General features: G+C 38.1%; 1 protein-coding gene across 4 annotated transcripts in view; it reads right to left on the bottom strand.

Annotated features, from left to right (window-relative positions):
* The window catches only part of LOC128692768 (high affinity cAMP-specific and IBMX-insensitive 3',5'-cyclic phosphodiesterase 8B), a 659,454-nt gene that overhangs the window by 152,510 nt on the left and 480,034 nt on the right, over positions 1–26,910 (bottom strand). For all 4 annotated transcript variants that reach the window (XM_070090034.1, XM_070090035.1, XM_070090036.1 and 1 more), the window contains 2 exons: positions 11,676–11,954; positions 9,500–9,627 (listed from right to left, as the gene is read on the bottom strand). In XM_070090034.1, coding sequence (XP_069946135.1) covers positions 9,500–9,627; positions 11,676–11,954 — 407 coding nt within the window. The remainder of the gene's footprint in view (positions 1–9,499; positions 9,628–11,675; positions 11,955–26,910) is intronic.

Genomic DNA, 26,910 nt, shown 5'->3' with positions numbered 1-26,910 from the left:
ACGACCCCCGTGTCCATGCTCCCTCTCCATAGGATGGAAAAGGCTCGTGATAGGGGCTTCTTGCAGTTCTTGATGAACACGGAGTTCCATGAGTCTGGCCCTGGGGCAGAGTGCATGGGCATGTCATTTATCGCCTGTTCGAAGTCATTTGGCATCAGGATAACATCGGATAGGCTTTTGTTAACCAAATTTTGTGGCTCTCTCATGAGATGATATATTAATAATAATTTTTTTTTTTTTATTATCACACTGGCCGATTCCCACCAAGGCAGGGTGGCCCGAAAAAGAAAAACTTTCACCATCATTCACTCCATCACTGTCTTGCCAGAAGGGTGCTTTACACTACAGTTTTTAAACTGCAACATTAACACCCCTCCTTCAGAGTGCAGACACTGTACTTCCCATCTCCAGGACTCGAGTCCGGCCTGCCGGTTTCCCTGAATCCCTTCATAAATGTTACTTTGCTCACACTCCAACAGCACGTCAAGTATTAAAAACCATTTGTCTCCATTCACTCCTATCAAACACGCTCACGCATGCCTGCTGGAAGTCCAAGCCCCTCGCACACAAAACCTCCTTTACCCCCTCCCTCCAACCTTTCCTAGGCCGACCCCTACCCCGTCTTCCTTCCACTACAGACTGATACACTCTTGAAGTTATTCTGTTTCGCTCCATTCTCTCCACATGTCCGAACCACCTCAACAACCCTTCCTCAGCCCTCTGGACAACAGTTTTGGTAATCCCGCACCTCCTCCTAACTTCCAAACTACGAATTCTCTGCATTATATTCACACCACACATTGCTCTCAGACATGACATCTCCACTGCCTCCAGCCTTCTCCTCGCTGCAACATTCATCACCCATGCTTCACACCCATATAAGAGTGTTGGTAAAACTATACTTTCATACATTCCCCTCTTTGCCTCCAAGGACAAAGTTCTTTGTCTCCACAGACTCCTAAGTGCACCACTCAACCTTTTCCCCTCATCAATTCTATGATTCACCTCATCTTTCATAGACCCATCCGCTGACACGTCCACTCCCAAATATCTGAATACATTCACCTCCTCCATACTCTCTCCCTCCAATCTGATATCCAATCTTTCATCACCTAATTAATAATAATAATAATAATAATAATAATAATAATATACAATAATAATCACACTGCAAAGTAACATTTATGAAGGGATTCAGGGAAACCGGCAGGCCGGACTTGAGTCCTGGAGATGGGAAGTACAGTGCCTGCACTCTGAAGGAGGGGTGTTAATGTTGCAGTTTAAAAACTGTAGTGTAAAGCACCCTTCTGGCAAGACAGTGATGGAGTGAATGATGGTGAAAGTTTTTCTTTTTCGGGCCACCCTGCCTTGGTGGGAATCGGCCGGTGTGATAATAAAAAAAAAAAAAAAAAAAAAAAAAAAAAAAAAAAAAAAAAAAAAAAAAACACAAAAAAAAAATAAATAAATAATCACACTGAGGTGCATTAAATGTCATACACCATGTTAATATAAACATTTTCATTAATCCAGCTATGATTTTTTTTTTCAAAATTATATAATAAACATACTACATAACATATAAACATGATAAATACACCCCACAGTGGAATAAATTAACTGAATATAAGATGTTACACGTAGATGAACATATATCAACCATAACCAGACCTGTTTGTTTGTTTAAATACTCAGCGTCTCTCCTCTCTCATTCTCTCTCTCGTTTATTCATTTTACCTTCTTTACTCACCTCTCACCCTATATTAAGACTACAAATATTTTAAGGTAAGTAATGAGTGTACTGTGTGTGTATTTTACTTTTTATTGATTTTAATGCCTAGTTCTATTGCTAACATAATATATGTTAGTGTAAACTTATCTGGCATTTATATGCACTTATAAGTAGAAAAAATGGTGTTCTGCTTTCCGGCGGCAGCCTGGAACCTAACCTGCTGCATAAGTGGGGCCCTACTGTAATATTTCATTTCAGCATGATACAGTTGATGCACAAAAGAGAATGAATAACATTAGGTCATGTTGAGTAGGTATGTTGAGTAAATTTAAGGTTTTGTAGTTAGATGGGGGAAATGGGTAGATGTTTCCTGACATCTGATTGAGTGAGAATTTTGATAGCAGATTTTTGTTGATTTATGATAGGTTTAAGGTGATTTGCTGTTGTTGATCCCCATGCACATATATCATCAGTTAGGCATGTGATGACCTTCAACAATACTACGTAATGACTAAGTTAATTTCTACGACAAAGATATGATAAAGTGCTAACTTATTCATAATTTAACCCCATTGCAATCTAAACTATGTACAAAAAATTTATATGTTACTTCTTAATACTTGTGTTAAACAGCAGTATGTCCATATTTATTTTTAGTCTGCCTGAAATGCTTCACAACCAATTGGTTTTTCTTACAGTATATAAAGGTTGTATTATCAGAACTATTCAGTTCACTGTAATATTCATGTATGCTTTAATGAAATAAACATTTGAGGCTGATAGCTGAGAAAGGTGCAGAGTGAGTAATGTTTTTTTGAGGTACAGTAGAATCTCTGTATCCAATGATTTGGTATCCACACTTTTAGTTATCCACGGTTTACTGTGGCACAAAAATACCTCTTAATTTTACATAATAATGGCCCCAATGCACAAAAATAGAGAAGCTGGCAGTTCTTCAAAGCCTAAGAGATGCTGTGGTGCTTCCCATCAGTGAAAAACTGATAATTCTCCACTTATTGTGTATAATTTATTAATTAAACTTTATAACAGGTATGTACAGCCTCTCCTCACTCAGTGACGTACTCATTTACTGATGACTTGGACTTACGATAGGCTCTCTGACCAGTATGCATACCTAAATAATGTATATTAGAGCTGATTTCCTCTACTCTGTTTATTAGAATATACAGTACATTACTGTATAAACATTTAACCCTTAAACGGTCCAAAGAGATTGATGTTCAAATTCGTAGTGCTACAAAAGTAGATCTACTTTTTTTTACACATTTTCAATAACAAAAAAAAAATGTAGATAAAAGTTTCTTTTACAAGTTTTCAAATGTAAGACAAAAAAGATGATCTACATTTTTTTACATACTTTCAGATGTTGAAAAAACATATATATACGTTTGGACCATTTAAGGGTTAAGAATATACCAGAAATGTTATGAATGGTGCAAAGGTGACATTAAAACAATATCAAAGATGGTTGACACAAACCCACTACCATTAAAGTATGCTCCTCACTTAACGACAAATTCATTTACCGACTTGGTCTTGGGAACGGAACTCCGTCGTTAAGTGAGGAGAGGCTGTTTAGGACTTAATATATAGGATTTGCTACTATCCACAGCAGGTCCTTGGAATGTATCCCCCACTGATACGGGGGTCCTACTGTATAGTAATCAAAATATTTTTTCTTACAGGATGGCAGAGAATTTTAAATAGAATGTACATGTGAAAACTAAAGCAGAAAAATAAAACTCCACAGATATATGGCATTTTTAAGTTTGCTTTATCACAAATTCTTTTTTATTACTTGAGAATTCCTTATTGTACATAGGTGCCCTACATGCAATGCTACATAGTCCATTTCCATATTTCTGTTTCTATGTGATTACTGGAGAAAGTTTCCTCAGATTGGCCATTTTGCCACTTTTCACCTTAAAACAGTATAGTATTATTTTACCTTAATGCATTATTTTCCCCTTGATGGTGATGAAGGGCTCTTGACCCAAGGAACTAAACTTTTCATCCCATTGCTTGAATGCCTCGCATTCCACAGGCACTATGTGACCCCCTACAGGTTTAGAGTTTCCTCTGATTACAATGTAACAACTATGAATGGTATCAACCTTCAATGGTTGGTGCATCATATGAAAAGGATGGGTCATTTCATGGGTTTAGGCTGTGTAGGCACAAATTTTATTGGATTCTGTGTAACTGGAAAATGCATTTTCTGGTTAGTTTTAAACATTTATTGATGATGTGTTTTCCTCAAGGAAAATAATCTCTTGATGTTAGGTTGTGTACATTGGGTGACAATTTTATTAATCAAACTGGTTTTTGTTAAATACAGTGGACCCCCGCATACCGTCGGCATCACATAATGTTCAATCCGCATACCGCTCGCTTTTATCGCAAAAATTTTGCCTCGCATACCGCTCAAAAACCCGCTCACCGCTCTTCGTCCAAGACGCGTCCAATGTGCGCCCTTAGCCAGCCTCACATGTGCCACCGGTGGCATTGTTTACCAGCCAGCCTCCGCAGTAACATCCAAGCATACAATCGGAACATTTCGTATTATTACAGTGTTTTTGGTGATTTTATCTGCAAAATAAGTGACCATGGGCCCCAAGAAAGCTTCTAGTGCCAACCCTACAGCAATAAGGGTGAGAATTACTATAGAGATGAAGAAAAAGATCATTGATAAGTATGAAAGTGGAGTGTGTGTCTCCGAGCTGGCCAGGTTGTATAATAAACCCCAATCAACCATCGCTACTATTGATGGTACAGCTGCTGCTGCTGCTGTACCACCATCAGCTGCTGCTGCTGCTGCTGCTGCTGCACTGTCAGCTGCTGCTGCTGCTGTAGCACCATCAGCTGCTGCTGCTGTTGTACCACCGTCAGCTGCTGCTGCTGCTGTAGTACCGTCTGCTGCTGCTGTAGCATCGTCTGCTGCTGTTGTAGCACTGTCAGCTGCTGCTGCTGCTGTACCACCGTCAGCTGCTGCTGTAGTACCGTCTGCTGCTGCTGTAGCATCGTCTGCTGCTGCTGTAGCACTGTCAACTGCTGCTGCTGCTGCTGTACCACCGTCAGCTGCTGCTGTAATACTGTCTGCTGCTGCTGTAGCATCGTCTGCTGCTGCTGCTGCTGTACCACCGTCAGCTGCTGCTGTAGTACCGTCTGCTGCTGCTGTAGCATCGTCTGCTGCTGCTGTAGCATCGTCTGCTGCTGCTGTAGCACTGTCAGCTGCTGCTGCTGCTGCTGCTGCTGCTGCTGTAGCACCGTTGTTGGTGTGGCTTATTGAGAATACCAAGAAACAATTAATCCCAGAGGATTTTCCACCCAGGATAACCCAAAAAAGTCAATGTCATCGAAGACTGTCTAACTTATTTCCATTGGGGTCCTTAATCTTGTCTCCCAGGATGCAACCCACACCAGTCGACTAACACCCAGGTGAACAGGGAAAAATGCCTGGAACTAGTGCTCATATTGGTGAATTTAAAGCCAGCAAAGGTTGGTTTGAGAGATTTAAGAATCGTAGTGGCATACACAGTGTGATAAGGCCTGTTCTGGAAGAAAATGCCAAACAGGACCTACAGTACTCAGGAGGAAAAGGCACTCCCAGGACACAGTGTCTCATCAGTCATTGCTGCATCTTCAATAAAGGTAAGTGTCATTTATTCTTCATTTAGTAGAGTAGTACATGCACAATGTATATTGTGCATGTACTACTCTACTATTGTGCATGTATCCTTCTCTTTGTGTGTAGGAAAATGTATATTTCATGTGGTAAAATTTTTTTTTTCATACTTTTGGGTGTCTTGCACGGATTAATTTGATTTCCATTATTTCTTATGGGGAAAATTCATTCGCATACCGATCATTTCGCATAACAATGAGCCCTCTTGCACGGATTAAAGTCGCTATGCGGGGGTCCACTGTAACAAGAGAATGTCTCTTCTGATTAAAAATAAGTCAGTGTTTGACTTTAGTTATCCAAGGCTAAATCAACTTAATGTTCTTTTATGTTCTTATAACATATGTGCCCTCAAGACCATTCCTGAACATTTTTATTTTATGTACATTAACATAAAACTTTCTTATTTTCTTTCTTAAAAGCTGGTCAATCAATCTTATTTAGGGAAAAGTCTTGATTGATTATATCCTATGTAGATTACAATCCACTTTTGAGGAAGAAATTTATATACTGTTTTTCAGTATGTAATTTCAGAGTACTACATCTCATTAGCTTCATGCCTTCCATATTTATAACACAATAATGCAACTTCTGAGTGGTTCCAAGTTTAGTTGATTCTGTATTTTAGGATATTAGTCTCTTTGAAAGGCTTAAATCAGATTTGGATGGCATGACTTATGAATGGCTCTTCTGATTTCTTTCACATCTTCATCACTTATATTTAAATGCATTATCAGCTAATGCTGCACTCTGTACTATTCCAATCGTATGCACTGAAGCACAAAGGACTGGGATTATGGAATACAGGGATACCTTCCCTGGACTGTGTAGCAACTAATTTTGCTAAGGTATGTACAGTTTTTTTTTATGTATTTATTTCTTTTAACACACTAGGCATGTAGCACCAAGGTAGGGTGACACAAAAAGGAAACACATTCACCATCATTCATGCAATAACTGTTATGCAAGAAGTGCACAATCATCATAATTCAAAGACTCTCCAAACTCGAACATCCTCGTCCCCTCCTTTACAGAGTACTTTCTGCCTCTAGGACTCAAGTTTTCACAAAGCTTTTATATAGGAGAAAAGTACAGAAAAGTGAGGTGTAGCAGGTGACCAGTCCATTATTAATGACCAATCAGTTGCAGGTGACTGGTGCATTGCAGGTAACTGATCCATTGTCTCATGTCATTAATGTCACTGTCACTCAAAGAAACAGAAAGAAGGAAAGTTTATCACTAAGATGACAATATAGACAAAATATATTTAGAATCAGCTTAATCAGTGCATCCAACACCATTACTGGAAAAAAATAGTTTCCAAATTACAAAAACCACTGGCACACCTCTTCAAAAACACCTAGACAGACAGGATGGTGCACAATAGAACTGAATCAGTGATATGACATGATGGGTCATGTCATCACCCAAAAGGGATCAGTTACCTGTTATACCTTGCTTTCCTCTACTTGCTCCAGTATATAAATTCTGTACTAGACGTGTTCTCTACTGACTAGAAAAAGCTTGCAAATCAAGCAAAACATTGTCATATATAAAAGTTCCGTACTGCATTAAAGTGTCTCATTTTATTCCATCATGTCAGTATTCACATACCATTCCACCTACACAATGAAGTTACAGTGTTATCATGTGGAAACCAGTGGGTTGCAGTACTACTGAAGATATTAGACAGCTACTCACCCATAAAAGTATTTTGTCACTCACTGCTGGTTCACTCATAAGTGCACACTATTTTGCAACCCATACTCAGTATCACAAAAATTAAAATCATCAATTGACCATATTAATATGTATAATTTAGAACTATTGATATACAATGTACAGTTTCCTACACTACTGATGAAAACTTACAACTTACTGCTTTCATAAACTTAGAGCTTACTGCATTAATATTCTGTATTGCTAGCAGAAGCATGCAGTACAGCATTTATACTCAAGTCCTATAAAATTTATAAACTTCCCTACTTGAACTAAAATATACCAAATAATAAATGTAATATCAACATATACTTTATTAGGCATATTAATAGACAGAAGTTTCTAGAGGCAGCTATTTATATGTACTACTAGTATGGCTGACAGGTTGACCACTGACTGTCAGGTGATCAAGCAGACGGTTGAAGCTGTGCTAATAAATTCTTACCAGTTTTGATTCAACAAGCCAGCTGTATTGAGTAAAGAATTTTTAAATACAAATGTTTATCTCATGCACCATCAACATTTATTGATATCAAAAGACAAGTATAAAGAAGTGCTAACATAGCAGAGAGTTGTAACACGAGTCAACACACTGTATCAAATACGAGTCAGTAGCGGATTTTTGGTGAGAATTAATCACTAATAGAAATATCAAAGTAAGGGTTAAGCTTCATTCTAGTAAAGAGTGATTTTCAGTCTAACTTAATAATTTACTCAACATCAACTTGCTTTGGTGATGAATCTATATGGTGAGGAAAATCACAAATATACCGATTATTGAATAATAGTATCAAAATTTCCTAGTAGTCCTGCTCTAGTAGAAGATGACTAGTGTTTTAGTGCCTTTGAAAGAAAAACAGACCAGTTACTTCAATGCTCAAGAACTTCTTGTCAGTTATGTCCCACTCCAGAATCAGGATAAGACTACTTACAGTCACTAGTAAGCATTGATATTATATTATTTTTTTTCACTTTTATAGGTAACAAGTTAAAACTAACATTCAGTGTCAATTAGAGTCATATTTCATTAACTCAATATTCAAATCTCAAACTGGTATATAGGACAGGTTAATAATGAACTAAAAAAATAATATTCACTAATTTCTTGTGTATAGTATAATGCAAAGATATAATTTGAATAAATAAACTGTATTCAAATATTAATAGTGGAGAAAATGAAAAAAAGTGGTGAAAGAAAGGCTGAGGAACTGTCTGTTAGTATGAGTGAAGAACTGGCAACATGGGGAAGAGAGGTGTATATTTATTATATTATATACTCAGTGGCCACTTTATTAGGTATGTCTCTACACTTACTCGTAAATGGAAAAATATCAGCTAATCATGTGGCAGCACCTCAGTGCCTAAAAGCATGCATACATGATTAAGACTTTAACATTGGTATGACTATTGGTGCCAGACAGAATGGTTTGAGTATTTCAGAAACTGCCGATCTCCTAGGACTTCCATGCACAACAGTCTCTAGAATTTACAGAGAATGGTGTGAAAAATACAAAACATCCAGTGAACAGCAGTTCTGTTGGCAAAAAATCCTTGATAATGAGAGAGGTTAGAGGAGAATGGCCAGACTGGTTCAAGCTGACAGAAGGTAACAGTAACTTAAATAGCCATGCATTACAACAGTGTATGGAGAAGAGCATCTCTGAACATACAACATGTCGAACCTTCAAGTGGATGGGGCTACAGCAGAAGACCATATTGGGTTCCACTCCTGTCAGCTAAGAAAAGGAAACTGAGGCTACAGTGGGCACAGGCCCACCAAGACTGGAGAGCTAAAGATTTGAAAAACATCATGTCGTCTGAGGAATCACTGTTTCTGCTGCGACATGCAGATGTCTGGGTCAGAATTTGGCATAAATCTTTGGGTGGTGGTGGAATATGAAATTTGCAGCATGAATGCACAGACAACAAATCTGCAGCAACTGTGTGATGCTACCATGTCAACACAGACCAGAATCTCTTAAGAATGCTTCCAGCACCTTGTTGAATCCATGCCACAAAGAATTTAGGCTGTTTTGGGAACCAAGGGGAGGCCAGTATTAAAGGGATGTACCTAATAAAGAAGCCACTATTAGAAGGGGGTCTGCAGAGTCAACACTGACCACAGCTCTCTCAGTTATTACAAATATTCCCTTGTAAACCCAAGGTGTGCGTGTCTAGCTAAGAGATAATTCCTCCTGTATACAAGGCTGCTTGACACCAATCACCGATCACACCACTCTAATACTAAGAAAAAATAAAATTATGTAGAATTACACTTGTCATCATTTAGTTCCACTAAAAACATTATTTGAAAAATTGTAATACAATTTAATTATATGATTAAATACCTTTATAGATGTTAACTCGGTCATCTGAAAATGTATACTTGAAGGAAACAGCTGCGTGATGAGACTCCAACACACTCAGGTCATTGTAAAGTATAGCTAATTCATTTTCTGTATTACACAGAAATGCACTGAAAAACAAAAACAAAAAAATATTAATTAATAATTACCAAAATAGCTATTAGTAATGTTTTTTGCAGGTTCTTAAAAAAGCACTATTATGGCAGAAGACAAGGAAATACCATGTTTCTCTTCTCTTTCTTTGGGAGGATGGCCTTGTCAAGTCAAAATGTGCTTGAACTAGAAGTCTACTGGACAGTCTTGAACTTAATTCAAAACATAAATAACTATAAAGAGACTGAGTGCTGTTGAACATCAAATAATAACAAAACAAGTGTCACCACTGATATTAACTTTGCTTCTACCTAGACTGTGCATATATTTGAGCAGCTGAGATCTTTTACTCTATTGCTTCTCTATAAAAACTGTTAAGTTATTTGTGGAAGACTTACCCAGTGGCCACAGATGTGATATTGAACTTATCACTGTGCAATAATAATGCTATTTCAATATATTGCTTCTTTATACTCATTATTTATGTATTATTTTACATCTCTAAGACTATGAATTTTTTACTCATAATAAAATATACAACCTCTTCAAAACAAAGAAAAACTTCGTTAAATATAATTTTTTTAAAACGCTGGCTGTCTCCCACCAAGAAACACTTTCACCATCATTCACACTATCACTGTCTTGCCAGAGGAACGCATATATGACAGTTCAAATGTCCCACCAAGCAATTATCCCAGACCCCTTCTTTCGAGTGCAGGCACTCAAGTCTGGCTGACCGAGTTCCCACTCCAACAGCTTATCAGGTCCTGAAAACTATTTGTCTCCACTCACTAATATCTAACATACACATGCCTACTCTATGTCCAACACACCATGCATACAAATCCACCTTTACTCCCTCCCTCCATCCTGTCCTAAGATGACCCCTACTCCACCTTCCCTACACTACAGATTTATACACCTTCCAAGTCATCCTATTTTGCTCCATCCTCTCTAAATGACCAAACTACCTCAAGAACCCCTTCTCAGCTCTCTGGATAATGCTTTTAGTAACTCCACACCTCCCAATTTTCAAACTACAAATTCTCTGCATAATATTTACACTACATGTTGCCCTCAGACACGACATCTCCACTGCTTCCAACCTCCTCCTCACTGCAACATTCACAACCCATCCTTCACACCCACTTGTACATTTCCCTCTTTGCCTCCATGTTCTTTGTCTCCACAGATACCTCAATATACCCATCCACTGATACATCCATGCCCAAATATCTGAACGCATTCACTTCCTCCATACTGTTTAACTCCAATCTGATATCTAATTTTTCCTTACCTAACTCATTTGTTACCCCCATCACCTTACTCTATGTTCACTTTCGACTTCCTTTACACACCCTCCCAAACTTGTCCACTACTCTTTGCAACCTCTCTTCAGAATCTCCCAAAAGCAGAGTATCATCAGCAAAAGAAACTGTGCTAACTCCCATTTTGTATTTGATTCTGCAAATTTTAATCCTACCCCTCTCCCAAACATCCTAGCATTTATACTTATTCCTAGTAATGACCCTCGTATTGTAGATAGTCTTAATGACCCTCGTGTAGTATATAGTCTTTTTAGTATGATAATAAGATGTTATCTTCATTGTAGAATAATAAGAAAATATTATAACCTTTATATTATAATAATAAGGTAAAAGGACCCCAATGGAAATAAGTCACTCTGACTGACTTTTTTGGGTTATCCTAGGTTCTCTACACATATGCTGCTATGTATGATAATTCTATGTAACTGTATTTGTGTATACCTGAATAAACTTACTTACTTACTTATACTTCTTTTACAACCCCATCTATAAATATGAAGTATACCCGATATCACACTCGTGTAATAAAGAGCAGTCTATCAAATAGCAAGATATATAGGCGAGTACAAATAGGAAGCATGTCTGTCTTGTGCTGAATAAACCACACGGGTTTTGTGCTTAACATGAATTAAACAAACACATCAAATGGCAAAATATCAAAAGTCTTAATTACATAGTAACATTTAGTGCAGAAGCAATACTCTACCTTAGTCACCAAAAATATCCTATAATTGTACCTGTTTTTGCCTGGATGATCAACATCATGCACAACTGCAGCAATGAGGCATGCAGCAATGTCCAATGGGTCCATGAGCTGTTTTAATCGTTCCTGATTAAGAAAGTATGATGTTGCTTGGAGGACATCGGAAGCATGTGTAGAGTTGTGGTAGGTGTTGTCAACGTGATAGTTTGCTTCAATGAGTGTCAGCCAATTTTCCAAAGTTTGTTCATCACAGCCCAAAGTGTCTGGTACATCAAATTTGCATAACAGACTCATACCGATCCATACCAGCGGTCTGTTCATAAAGAATGAAATATAGCACTTATTAAAAGTTATTGTTATGAAAGTGGTATGTAGATACCAGCAGCAGAGCTCTGACTGATATACATGCTTTAGTAATTTAATGCATGAAATGACAATTTATTATGTAACACTTAAAATATTTTATGATAATTTGAGTTATTGTGAATTATTAAGGTAAATTTAGCTTGCATTTTCATGAGACTTGACCAATCTCAAGTTAATGAGCTTAGATACCCACCATAAATGTTAATGTGTTTTGTAAATAATTTGTAATAATGTTTAAAATACATTTTTGTGAATATACACATATTATGTATGGTAGAGTTATTATTGAAAGAATTAAGAGTAAGACAGAAAGCAGGATAGCAGATGAACAAGGAGGCTTCAGGAAGGGTAGGGGATGTGTAGACCAAGTGTTTACAGTCAACCATATAGATGAACGGTATTTAGATAAGGGTAAAGAGGTTTTTGTGGCATTTATGGATATGGAAAGGGCATATGACAGGGTGGATAGGGGGCAATGTGGCAGATGTTGCAAATGTATGGAATAGGAGGTAGGTTACTGAAAGCAGTGAAAAGCTTTTAAGAGGATAGAGAGGCTCAGGCTAGAGTACATAGGAGAGAGAGGGAGACCATTTCCAGTAAAAGTTAGCCTTAGACAGGAATGTGTGATGTTACCATGGCTGTTCAATATATTTATAGATAGGGTTGTAAAAGAAGTGAATGCTTGGGTGTTGGCAGCCTCTCACTGGTGCTGACTGACCTCACGAAGTGTCAATGTAGTAACACCAGGACAGTTCTGGAGTTAAAAGATAAAGAATCAAACACAAAGTGGGAGTTGTCACAGTTGCTCTTTGCTGATGACACTGTGCTTTTGAGAGATTCTGAAGAGAAGTTGCAAAAGTTAGTGGATGAGTTTGGTAGGGTATGTAAAAGAAGAAAATTAAAAATGAATATAGGAAAGAGCAAGGTGATGAGAATAACAAAAAAAAAAAAAATAGGTAGCAAAAGGTTGGATATCAGACTGGAGGGAGAGAGTATGGAGGAGGTGAAAGTATTCAGGTATCTGGGAGTGGACGTGTTTACAGATGGGTCTATGAAAGACCAGGTGAATTATAGAATTAACGAGGAGAAAAAGGTGAGTGCTGCACTGAGGAATCTGTGGAGACAAAGAACTTTATCCATAGAAGCAAAGATGGGAATGTATCAGAGTAGTTATAACAACGCTCTTATATGAGTGTGAAGCACGGGTGGTGAATGTTACAACAAAGAGAAGGCTGGAGGGAGTGAAGATGTCATATCTGAGGGCAATGTGTGATGTGAATATAATGCAGAGAATCCGTAGTTTGGAGAATAGAAGGAGGTGCGGGATTACCAAAACTATTATCCAGAGGGCTGAGGAGGGGCTACTGAGGTGGTTCAGACATGTAGAGAGAATGGAACGAAACAGAATGACTTCGTGTGTGTATAAATCTGTACTGGGGGGAAGGTGGGATAGGGGTCAGCCTAGAAAACATTGGAGGGAGGGGATAAAGAATGATTTGTGTATGAGGGGCTTGGACTTACAGCAAGCATGCATGAGTGTGTTAGATAGGAGCAAATTAAAACAAATGGTTTTTAGGACTTGATGTGCTGTTGGAGTGTGAGCAAGGTAACACTTATGAAGGAATTCAGGGAAACTGGCAGGCTGGACTCGAGTCCTGGAGATGGGAAGTACAGTGTCTGCACTCTGAAGGAGGAGTGTTAATGATGCAGTTTTATAAGCTGAAGTGTAGGCATGTCTCTGGCAAGACAGTGATGGAGTGAATGATGAAAGTTTTTCTTTTTCAGACCACCCTGCCTTGGTGGGAAACGGCCGATCTGCTAATAAAATAACATTATAAAAACAAATAATAATCATTTAAAAGAGAAAACAAGGGAGTAATAGCAAATTAGTTTATTTTAACAATGTAATATTCTTTTGTTTTCTGTCTGTGGGAGTGTAGGTTTTACATCCTTTATCTCTATATCTATTTCTCTCTCTCTCACTGGTGAAGATGGCTCACCACCAGTGTTTCTTCTGGAAGATATTTAGGATTCCCAGAATGGTAAATTATTTAGCTATGTTTTAATGCCACTAAAATTACTCCCCAGAGTTGCTACAGCATATGAACACACTGAATGGGGCAGCTGAGAAGGATTTGTTTAAAGTATGTGTTCCTATGATGAAGATCATGGGCAATAATATGGCTTGATAATTTGAAACATATTTACTGAACATATTTTTATAGAATATTAAATTTATTTTGGCACATGAATTCTGCTTTAACATTTTTGCAAGATTAATCCTTTCAGTGGCTGTCACACAGAAGTACGTCATTGAGGCCCAAGTCCCTTGTGTACCTCTATGTCATGAGCTCAGCATAGATAAACTGAGTGGTAAATTTTGGCTTAGATATAAGAGAATGGGTCTGCATGGCGAGTGTGCACAGTATGATAAAAATCTTGCGCCCTACAATGCATGATGGGAAAAACAAAAATGTTGACCACATGTTTGGTTTCAAACAATGACCAAGTTGCTTTTAGGATGTTTTTTATGGTTTTATTAACTGTTTTTTTATATTTAATTGAATGGAAGATATATTCCTGAAATAGAAATGATTTTGGTTTCATGACCGAAAGTAGCTGGAAATTAGGCTCAAAGCAAAATTATTTGATTTTTGCTGATTTTCTTGAAGATGGGTTAAGGCCATCCCTACAACCCCCCCCCCCCATTCGATTTTATGGGTGTTTGATGGGTCTGATTGAATTACTGGATGCCATAAATCATGACCAATAATTCCTGGTTATATTTTATTTTCTGGGACAGAGAAAATCTATATTTGTGTGATTATGAATTCAAATGTTGTTTTAGTACCAAGAATGTCTACAGTGTTTATTTTGTATTGTTTTTAAATTAGTATTGTTAATTTTGTGAAAAATTGGCCAAATTACCATATCCTGTGCACTTTATAGGGTAGAATGCACAGAACAGAAGGCATTCAAGCAAAATAGCTAAGAATTTGGTCAACTAGAGCAACCACCCAGGGAGGTACTACTGTCCTGCCAAGTGAGTGTGAAACGAAAACCTGTAATTGTTTTACATGATGGTAGGATTGCTGGTGTCTTTTGTCTGTCTCATAAATATGCAAGATTACAGGTACGTCTTGCTACTTCTACTTACACTTAGGTCACACTACACATACATGTACATGTTTATTTATACATACTCATCTGAGTTTTCTTTGATTTTATCTTAGTTCTTGTTCTTATTACTTTTCCTTTAATATCCATAGGGAAGTGGAATAAGAATCTTTCCTCCAGAAGCCATGCGTGTTGTAAAAGTCAACTAAAATGCCGTGAACAATGGGCTAGTAACCTCTTTTCCTGTAATAATCACTAAAAAATAATAAGAAAACTGTCAAAGTGGGAAGTCTGAATGTGCATGGATGTTGTGCAAATGATAAGAAAGAGATGATTGTGGATGTTATGAATGAGAAGAAGCTGGATGTTCTGGCTTTAAGTGAAACAAAGCTGAAGGGGGTGGGAGAGTTTCAGTGGAGAGGAATAAATGGGATTAGGTCAGGGGTTTCAAACAGAGTTAGAGCTAAAGAAGGAGTAGCAATAATGTTGAAGGATAAGTTATGGCAGGAAAAGAAGGACTATAAATGTATTAATTCAAGGATTATGTGGAATAAAATAAAGGTTGGATGTGAAAAGTGGGTTGTAGTAAGCATATATGCACCTGGAGAAGAGAAGTGTAGAAGAGAAAGAGAGCGAGATTTTGGGAAATGTTGAGTGAATGCATGGGGAGTTTTGAACCAAGTATGAGAATAATGGTGGTTGGGGATTTCAATGCTAAAGTGGGTAAAAATGTTGTGGAGGGAGTAGTAGGTAAATTTGGGATGCCAGGGGTAAATGAAAATGGGGAGCCTTTAATTGAGCTATGTGTAGAAAGAGGTTTGATAATAAGAGTGAGTGGTGCACTTAGGAGTCTGTGAAGACAAAGAACTTTGTCCTTGGAGGCAAAGAGGGGAATGTATGAGAGTATAGTTTTACCAACACTCTTATATGGGTGTGAAGCGTGGGTGATGAATGTTGCAGCGAGGAGAAGGCTGGAGGCAGTGGAGATGTCATGTCTGAGGGCAATGTGTGGTGTGAATATAATGCAGAGAATTCGTAGTTTGGAAGTTAGGAGGAGGTGCAGGATTACCAAAACTGTTGTCCAGAGGGCTGAGGAAGGGTTGTTGAGGTGGTTCGGACATGTAGAGAGAATGGAGCGAAACAGAATGACTTCAAGAGTGCATCAGTCTGTAGTGGAAGGAAGGCGGGGTAGGGGTCAGCCTAGGAAAGGTTGGAGGGAGGGGGTAAAGGAGGTTTTGTGTGCGAGGGGCTTGGACTTCCAGCAGGCATGCGTGAGCGTGTTTGATAGGAGTGAATGGAGACAAATGGTTTTTAATACTTGACGTGCTGTTGGAGTGTGAGCAAAGTAACATTTATGAAGGGATTCAGGGAAACCGGCAGGCCGGACTTGAGTCCTGGAGATGGGAAGTACAGTGCCTGCACTCTGAAGGAGGGGTGTTAATGTTGCAGTTTAAAAACTGTAGTGTAAAGCACCCTTCTGGCAAGACAGTGATGGAGTGAATGATGGTGAAAGTTTTTCTTTTTCGGGCCACCCTACCTTGGTGGGAATCGGCCAGTGTGATAAAAAAAAAATTTTACTAACAAGAGGATAAATAAATATACAAGGTATGATATAGCACGTAATGAAAGTAGTTTGTTAGATTATGTATTGGTGGATAAAAGGTTGATGGTTGAAGACTGCCCCTCAAACTGGACTGGAAAACAAACATGGATACCCAAGTGAACAATTATTTTGCTTACCAAGATGACAAGGCAGGGCAAGATAAGCTAGCCAATGCAGTAATAATTAACAGTCCACTCTATCCTAGTGAATTAAACCATACCAACTGCAAAGCTACAACTCTCCAGATCACATGCAACCACCTACAGGTTAATGTGCCAGTGTCGGAAATTAAAGAATCACGGTTACTAGGGAACCACGGGAGAAAAAGTGTTATGCTCAGATTTCACACACAAGACAGAAAAAAAGATCTAATCAGTTCATCTATTAAAGCAAAAAAAGATATATACATAAATGAGTGTCTTACAAGAAAACGACAGAACCTCCTGTACAGAGTGAGAAAACTGAAACGTGAGAATAATGATAAAATTCACCAGTGCTTTGTACGTGATGGACAAATTCTAGTAAGAAAAACAAATGTAGGCCATGTGTACTATACTACAAATGAAAATGAACTAGTGAACTTCCTTCATGATGCAAACATTAGAGTGTCTGACTGATATTAGTGATCAAATCATGTACTACGTTAGTGTATGTTATTATGTCATTATTGAATTAATCCTGTATTATCACCTCCAGGATAGTATTTACTACCTCTTTACAAGGAGAAATAACCTGCTTGACTTAGTCCTGGCAAACAATGAATCCCTTGTTAATAATTTAGAAATTTCAGAAGAACTGGGTGCTAGCGACCACAAATCAATTACATTTAGCATTGAATGGAAGTACGATAGTAGCGATAACTCAGTAACAGTCCCAGATTTTCGCTTAGCAGATTACGATGGGCTTAGAGAACACTTATCTGTTGACTGGGGTAACGAAGAGAGCTATCAGTATGACAGTTTTCTGAACACTATACATGCTGCTCAAAGATCGTTTATCCCGTATAAAGAAATTAAATCAAATATAAATGACCCAAAATGGATGAATAATAGGCTGAAATATCTACTAGGGCATAAGAAAGGAATTTATAGGCATATCAAAAGAGGTGAGGGTCATCTTATGAATCAGTATATTGACATTAAGAGGGACATTAAAAAGGGGATAAGAAAAGCTAAAAGGGACTATGAAATTAAAGTTGCTAGGGATTCTAAAACTAACCCAAAAAGTTTTTTCCAGGTCTACAGTATAGAACAAAAGTTAGAGATAAGATAGGTCCCCTTAAAAATAACTATGGGCATCTTACTGACAAAGAGAATGAAATGTGCTCGATTTTAAATACAGTGGACCCCCGCTTAACGATCACCTCCAAATGCGACCAATTATGTAAGTGTATTTATGTAAGTGCGCTTGTACGTGTATGTTTGGGGGTCTGAAATGGACTAATCTACTTCACAATATTCCTTATGGGAAAAAATTCGGTCAGTACTGGCACCTGAACATACTACTGGAATGAAAAAAGTTCGTTAACCGGGGGTCCACTGTAATTATTTTCTCTCGGTTTTTACACAGGAAGACACTAACAATATTCCAGTAATTAATTTTTGTAGTGGGCCAGAAGAAGATAAATTATGTAACATCACAGTCACTAATGAAATGGTTGTGAAGCAGATAGACAGACTGAAGCAAAATAAGTTGCCGGGCCCTGAATGAGGTTTTTTCAAGGGTTCTTAACCCTTTCAGGGTCCGTCCCATAGATCTACGGCTTTACGGTGAGTGTCCAAACCGTAGATCTACGCCATGAGCTCAGCTCACTCTGATAAACTGTGAGGGGTACATTTGGGCCTAGATATGAGAGAATACATCTATGTGGTATGTGTGCACCACATAAAACAGATCCTGCAGCACACTGTGTATAATGAGAGAAAAAAAATGAAATCATGATTTTTCGATTAAAACAGCAACTTTGCAGTGTTTTTTCGTATGTTTTTTATAGTTGTATTTGCGATTTCTTGGTCTCATTTGATAGAATGGAAGACATATTACAGAAATAGAGATGATTTTGATTGGTTTTAGCACTGGAAATGGCTTGAAACTGAGCTCAAAGTAGCGGAAATGTTAAATTTTTGCCGATATTCAAAAGTAAACAAACGACCTCACACATCTAATACACGTCAGCTGGTGGGTCTAATATACATTCACAAATATGGTGGTGATATTTATACAATTATTACAGTATTGCATAACAGTAAATCTTCTATTTTTTGGTGTGAATAAAAATTCATTATGTGAATAAAAAATCAAAATGGAATTTATTTGTAAAGCCTCAAAACATAACTAATGAACAGAGGAAATGTTAGTTTAGTGCCAGGAATGCCTACATTGTTTATTCTGGACCCTATTTTGAAATTGGAATATTTTGAACTTTGTGTTAAATTGGCCAAATTAACAATTTCCGATCACTTTATTTTGTAGTTGAAACAGTTGACTTGGCGATTTCTTGTGCTCAATCGATAGAATAGAAGTAATACTAGTGAAATAGCTAAGAATTTGGTTGATTGGGATAATGTAATTGGCCTAAAATGGGAGTCAAAGTCGGCAAAATCGCCGATTCGTAAATATCGCTGACACATCAAAATTCGCGAGAGCATAATTTCGTCAATTTTCCACCAAATTTCGTACTTTTTGTTTTATTACCTTCACAAAAAGATTCTCTACGATTTCATAAGAAAAAATAACAAATTTTTTTTTTGAAAATTCTTGGACACTGGTGCGTGACTCCAGATTTGGGCCTTGGACCCTGAAAGGGTTAAGGAATGCAAAATGGAACTCTGTGAACCATTAACTAATAGTTTTAATTTATCTCTTCAAACAGGTGTAGTGTCTGATATGTGGAAGATGGCTAATGTAATTCCTATTTTGAAAACAGGGGACAAGTCGTTACCGTCAAATTACCGCCCAATAAGCCTGACCTCAATTGTAGGCAAATTACTAGAGTTGATTATAGCTCAGATTATAAGAAGCCATCTCGATAAGCATAGCTTGGTTAATGATACTCGGCATGGATTCACAAGAGGCCGGTCTTGTCTAACTAATTTATTAACTTTCTTCAGTAAAGCTTTTGAGGCTGTTGACCACGATAAAGAATTTGACATTATTTACTTAGATTTTAGTAAGGCTTTTGATAGAGTTCCGCACCAAAGACTGTTAAAGAAAGTGGCAGCTCATGGCATTGGGGAAAAAGTGCTCTTGTGGATCGAGTCATGGCTCACAGACAGGAAGGAGAGTGTCTCCATAAATGGGGTTAAATCCGAGTGGGGATCTGTAACAAGTGGCGTTCCACAGGGATCAGTCTTGGGCCCATTGTTGTTTATAATATATATCAATGATCTTGATGAGGGAATTACTAGTGATATGAGCAAATTCGCCGATGACACAAAGATAGGTAGGATAATTGATTCAAACGTAGATGTTAGGGAACTTCAGGAGGATTTAGACAAACTCTATTCTTGGTCAGAAAAGTGGCAGATGCAGTTCAATGTAGATAAATGCAAGGTTTTGAAGCTCGGGAGCCCTAGCGCTTATAAGTAAAATGATGTAGAACTTAGCCATACAGATTGCGAAAAGGACTTGGGGGTTATGGTGAGCAGCAACCTTAAACCAAAACAGCAATGCCTAAGCGTACGTAATAAGGCAAATAGATTACTGGGATTTATATCAAGAAGTGTAAGCAACAGAAGTCCAGAGGTCATACTGCAGCTTTATACATCATTAGTAAGGCCTCACCTAGATTATGTAGCTCAATTCTGGTCTCCATATTACAGAATGGACATAAATTCGTTAGAAAACATTCAGCGTAGGATGACTAAATTAATACATAGCATTAGAAATCTTCCTTATGAAGAAAGATTGAAGACTCTTAAGTTACATTCACTTGTTAGACGAAGAATGAGGGGAGACATGATCGAAGTGTATAAGTGGAAGATAGGTATTAATAAAGGGGATATTAACAAGGTCTTGAGGATATCTCTCCAAGAGAGAACCCGCAGTAATGGATTTAAATTAGATAAGTTTAGATTTAGAAAGGACATAGGAAAGTACTGGTTTGGAAATAGGGTAGCTGATGAGTGGAACAGTCTACCTAGTTGGGTTATTGAGGCTAGGACTTTGGGTAGTTTCAAATTTAGGTTGGATAAGTACATGAGTGGGAGGGGTTGGATTTGAGTGGGACTTTCACATCAGAGCTTATTTCTTGGGTAGCATTGAAAATTGGGTTGGACAAATGTTTTGTTAGTGGGATGAATTGCAAAGGATCTGCCTAGTATGGGCCAACAGGCCTGTTGCAGTGTTCCTCCTTTCTTATGTTCTTATGTTTATTCCATGTGTCCCACACAGTTCCTTGTGTGACCCAATTTGTGTTATCTTCCCAGATTTCCCTTTCACAATTTATTACTTGTTAATAATATCTGTATTACCATTTATTCCTACTTAAGCACTGTTATAATTCTTCTATAATATTACCTAATTTTCCCTTTGCTCCTAAACTACAAATAATGAACTAGTGTATGCTCCTACTACACTACAGTGCAATTCCTTATACCATCTTCCACTAACTAGTATCACCTACCTCAAATAATATTTCTTTAGTGATATCAATTGCTCAAACTTTATGTTATAAGGCAAATCTTACTCTCAGATTAATTTCATATCATAGTGTCAATCTATTTAAAGGTTGTTTTTGCCACTACTTAATTTAGTCCCTTTTTACATTTCTCCTGAAATAATTCTGTATATACCAATACATTGTACTGCCCTTTATTCAGTAATTGCTATACTCCTAGTTCTAACAGCAATTAACCCTTTGACTGTTTCAGGCCCCTCTCTGAAACTGTCATTCTATGTCGCTCAATTTTTGAAAAAAAAAAAATTATTTTTTCTTATGAAATGATAGAGAATCTTTTCCCGATGGTAATGACACCAAAAGTTCGAAATTTGGTCGAAAACTCGTGGAATTATGGTCCCGCGAAGTTAGCGGTCTCGGCGACATATGCGTATCGGCGATTTCGCCGACTTTGAGCCCAATTTTCAGCCAATTCCATTGTTCCAGTTGACCAAACTCATAGCTATTTCTTTAGAACTCCATTTTATCTATCAGCTGAGTACAAGAAACCTCCCATTTACTAATTTGGACTACCCAATATGGTGGTCAGAAATTGGCAATTTGGCCAATTTCACGCAAAATAAAAAAGATGCCAATTTCAAAATAGGGTCCAGAATAAACAAGGTAGACATTCGTGGCACTAAAATAACATATGCTCTGTTCATTAGTCACATCTCTAGGCCCCTCTTATATTATTATTGCTTTCTATTTTGATTTTTTATTCATACAAAAAAATACAAAATTTACTGTTATGCAGACGACTGCATTATTGTAAAAATGGTATAAATAATATCAGTGCACTAGTGAAAGAATATTAGACTCCCTAGTTGACGTGTATTGGACGTGTGGTGTGATTTATTTACTCTTCAACATTGGTAAAAATCGAACATTTTCGCTACTTTGAGCTTAGTTTCAAGGTCGTTTTCATCGTAAAAGTAATGAAAATCATCTCTATTTCTGTAATATGTTTTCCATTTTATCACCTAAGACCATGAAAACGCGAATACAATGATAAATACTATACGAAAATACACCTCAAAGTCGGCGTTTTATTCCAAAAAAAAAACGATCAGTTTTTTTTTTCTCATTACGCAATGTGTGCTGCAGGATTTTTTTTATGTGGTGCACACTGACCACACAGACCCATTATCTCACATGTGGGCCTACCAGCTTTCTCCCACTTGATTTGAAGCCGCTAGAATTATTGAGTATATATACGTCAGAAACATTGGCTCGTAAGACGTATTTATACGTCGAAAACAGTCAAAGGGTTAAAGAGCAACTTTCAGAAGATTTAATATTTTTTTTCCCTCTTGTCCATATAGTCACATTTATTAAAATACTCCAGGTGTTATTGACTACCTCAGGTGCTACTGATTTTGTTTTAATACATTCTTGTTTTTAATACATTCTTTTATTATTATATTCACTAGCTCCTTTATTCTGACTGTAAATATCTACTGTAGTTCATAAACTCACATTTGTTGAAACAATTAAGGTGTTATTAGATGCTTTGATGTAAGAGAAGTAAATGCGAGGGTCTTGGCAAGAGGCGTGGAGTTAAAGGATAAAGAATCACACAAAGTGGGAGTTGTCACAGTTGCTCTTTGCTGATGACACTGTGCTCTTGGGAGATTCTGAAGAGAAGTTGCAGAGATTGGTGGATGAATTTGGTAGGGTGTGCAAAAGAAGAAAATTAAAAGTGAATACAGGAAAGAGTAAGGTTATGAGGATAACAAAAATATTAGGTGATGAAAGATTGGATATCAGATTGGAGGGAGAGAGTATGGAGGAGGTGAATGTATTCAGATATTTGGGAGTGGACGTGTCAGCGGATGGGTCTATGAAAGATGAGGTGAATCACAGAATTGATGACGGGAAAAGGGTGAGTGGTGCACTTAGGAGTCTGTGGAGACAAAGAACTTTGTCCTTGGAGGCAAAGAGGGGAATGTATGAGAGTATAGTTTTACCAACGCTCTTATATAGGTGTGAAGCATAGCGATGAATGTTGCAGTGAGGAGAAGGCTGGAGGCAGTGGAGATGTCATGACTGAGGGCAATGTGTGGTGTGAATATAATGCAGAGAATTCGTAGTTTGGAAGTTAGGAGGAGGTGCGGGATTACCAAAACTGTTGTCCAGAGGGCTGAGGAAGGGTTGTTGAGGTGGTTCGGACATGTAGAGAGAATGGAGCAAAACAGAATGACTTCAAGAGTGTATCAGTCTGTAGTGGAAGGAAGACGGGGTAGGGGTCGGCCTAGGAAAGGTTGGAGGGAGGGGGTAAAGGAGGTTTTGTGGGTGAGGGGCTTGGACTTCCAGCAGGCATGCGTGAGCGTGTTTGATAGGAGTAAATGGAGACAAATGGTTTTTAATACTTGACGTGCTGTTGGAGTGTGAGCAAAGTAACATTTATGAAGGGGTTCAGGGAAACCGGCAGGCCGGACTTGAGTCCTGGAGATGGGAAGTACAGTGCCTGCACTCTGAAGGAGGGGTGTTAATGCTGCAGTTTAAAAACTGTAGTGTAAAGCACCCTTCTGGCAAGACAGTGATGGAGTGAATGATGGTGAAAGTTTTTCTTTTTTGGGCCACCCTGCCTTGGTGGGAATCGGCCAGTGTGATAATAAATAAATAAAAATAGATGCTTAAGTGTATAACTGAATTATCTGTTCTGTAATAGTCCCTTTTTCCTTCAAATTTTTACAAGTTTTAAGAATAATTACAGTCTTATTCATAAGTCTAGGTGCTCTTGACTACCTCAGGTGCTACTGATTTTGTTTTTAATACATTCATTTATTATTATATTCACTAGCTCCTTTATTCTAGCTGTAAATATCTACCATAGTCCACAAACTCACATTTGTTAAAATAATTAAGGTGCTATTAGATGCTTAATTGTACAACTGAATTATCTGTACTGTAACAATCCCTTTTTCTTTTAAATTTTTACAAGTTTTAGAATAATTACAGAGTCTTATTCATAAGTCTAGCTGTAGATTCAATATAACTCATATTTTACTCAGAAAATCTAGTTTGTAAAATTACTTTCATCCTATGATTACAAGCATAGATCCTGATGTAAACTTTTTACTAAATGAAATACACGAATCAAACGGTAACTGTAATTATAAACCGTTGGCAGGAGAGGTGCAGCAGTCATAGGTGGTGTCACATTTGTTCAATGTGGAAGTAGGTCGTGCCCAAGAATTAGGCAAGCGAAGAATTCTGAAGTATTAAGATCCCAAGAAGTTGCAGTGTCTGACAGGTTTGTAGATGAATGGTTCAGAGAAACGACATGTTGATAAATTAGACACATGTGCAACTCTTGGGTATCTTTATTGAGGAAACGTTTTGCCACACAGTGGCTTCATCAGTCCAAACAAAGGAGAATCTTGAAGAACATGTCGGTTCTCTGAACCATTCATCTACAAACCTGTCAGACACTGCAACTTCTTGGGATCTTAATACTTGGGAATTCTTCGCTTGCCTAATTCTTGGGCACGACCTACTTCCACATTGAACAAATGTGACACCACCTATGACTGCTGCACCTCTCCTGCCAACGGTTTATAAGCTCCTTCTCCGCACGTATGCCGTATTCTATTCAAGATTGATGGACTGACCACATCGACTCAAGGTTGAGGGACTGATTACCTCATTCTCCTCCTGTTCTTCAAGATTCTCCTTTGTTTGGACTGATGAAGCCACTGTGTGGCGAAACGTTTCCTCAATAACGATACCCAAGAGTTGCACATGTGTCTAATTTATCAACATGTCGGTTCTCTGAACCATTCATCTACAAATAAAAAATTAAATAAAAAAGTAAAAAAACTAGGAATCATTGGAATCTTTGATGTAACTGGAGAATGACTCATCTGATCCGTTTCAAATTTTCACCAATCATGTGGTTTCCTGAACACAAGGTTCATGTTGCTGTTGGATGGTATACATTGCACTCTGACAATTTTATTCAATAAATAGTGATATTCATTTACTTTCAAAAACTAAAATTGCTTCTTGTGATAGGCTTTAAAATATTGATGATGAAGCATGAAGACAAACAACTGTGAATCATCTGACACCTGCTGTAACTTAATCTGGTTTTAGGCAACAACCCCCCCCCCTCCCCCTTATTCCAAAGTTTAACCCTTTGACTGTTTCCGACATATAAATACGTCTTACAAGCCAATGTTTCTGATGTATTTATACGCATAAATTCTAGCAGCTTCAAATCAAGCAGGAGAAAGCTGGTAGGCCCACATGTGAGAGAATGGGTCTCCATGGTCAGTGTGCACCATATAAAAAAAATCGGGGAGCCAGTGGTGCATTGTGGGAATGCCATTTCAGTTGTCCTTTTTCAGCATGTCTAGCGGTAAGAAATATGTGATTCCCTAGCAAATCTGGGACTCTTCTCTTCCCAAGTGATGCTCTAACACAGATGGAAGTGTCAGTGGAGATCAATTTCATGATTTGGAGGAGTTTGAGACCAAAAGCAATGCAGGAGGAGGAGGGGGGGGAGGAGGGGAGGAAGAGGAGGAGGAGGAGGAGGGAAGGAAGAGGAGGAGGAGGAGGAGGAGGAGGGAAGGAAGAGGAGGAGGAGGAGAAGGAGAAGAGGAGGAGGAGGAAGAAGATGTAATAATATTGTTCCCTTGAAGCAAGAAAAAAAAAAGTCCACCCCATGACAGTGACAAGATAAGGGGAGATAACATCTGATAAGAGCTGACTTTGATGAGTGTAAAGGAGGGTAATATTACATGACCATCGCCCTCCCTTTGTTTTTGCTGGTACACAAACATTTCTGTCTGTCTATTTGTCTGTCTGTCAAGCTCCGTGTCTGTCCATCTAGCTCTCTGTCTCAGAGAGAGCCACAAGACTGTGTCATCACGTTTACTCACATCTTCAAGCAGAGTATAGCACTTTGTCTGGATTTCTTGGGTTATCCTAGGTAATTTACACTATGTATACTTGTATTTATGTGTACCTGTGAGACAGAGATAGGCAGACAGATAGAGAGACAGATTGAAAGATATAGAATGAGGGAGAAAGATAATTAGATAGAATGGAGGAGGGGAAGCAGCGTCCGACCCCATTGTTTTGACAGGCGGTAGGGGTAGTGACTAATGAGACAATATGTCACTTTGACAGCTGCCGACTTCTGACTCAAAACAATTATAAGCCACACACTCGCACACAAGACAAGGAGGAGGAGAAGGAGGAGAAGGAGAAGGAGGAGAAGGAGAAGGAGAAGGAGAAGGAGAAGGAGAAGGAGAAGTAGAAGTAGAAGTAGAAGTAGAAGGAGAAGGAGGAGGAGAAGGAGGAGGAGGAGGAGGAGGAGGAGGAGGAGGAGGAGGAGGAGGATTGTTTGTTTTTGTAAACAAGTTTTGTAAACAATATATTGATAATTATGTTTGTGTGCTTATTGTGTTGTATACAACGAGTGTATATATGTACATTGCACCTTACTTTGGTCTCATAGGCCACATAAGTTATGTGAAAAAATAAAATAGTGAAAAAAACAAAAAACCTTCAAAT

Source organism: Cherax quadricarinatus, chromosome 30 (assembly GCF_038502225.1).
Source record: "Cherax quadricarinatus isolate ZL_2023a chromosome 30, ASM3850222v1, whole genome shotgun sequence".
NCBI classification, from domain to species: Eukaryota; Metazoa; Arthropoda; class Malacostraca; order Decapoda; family Parastacidae; genus Cherax; species Cherax quadricarinatus.
This window is presented reverse-complemented; position numbering and strand designations above follow the sequence as displayed.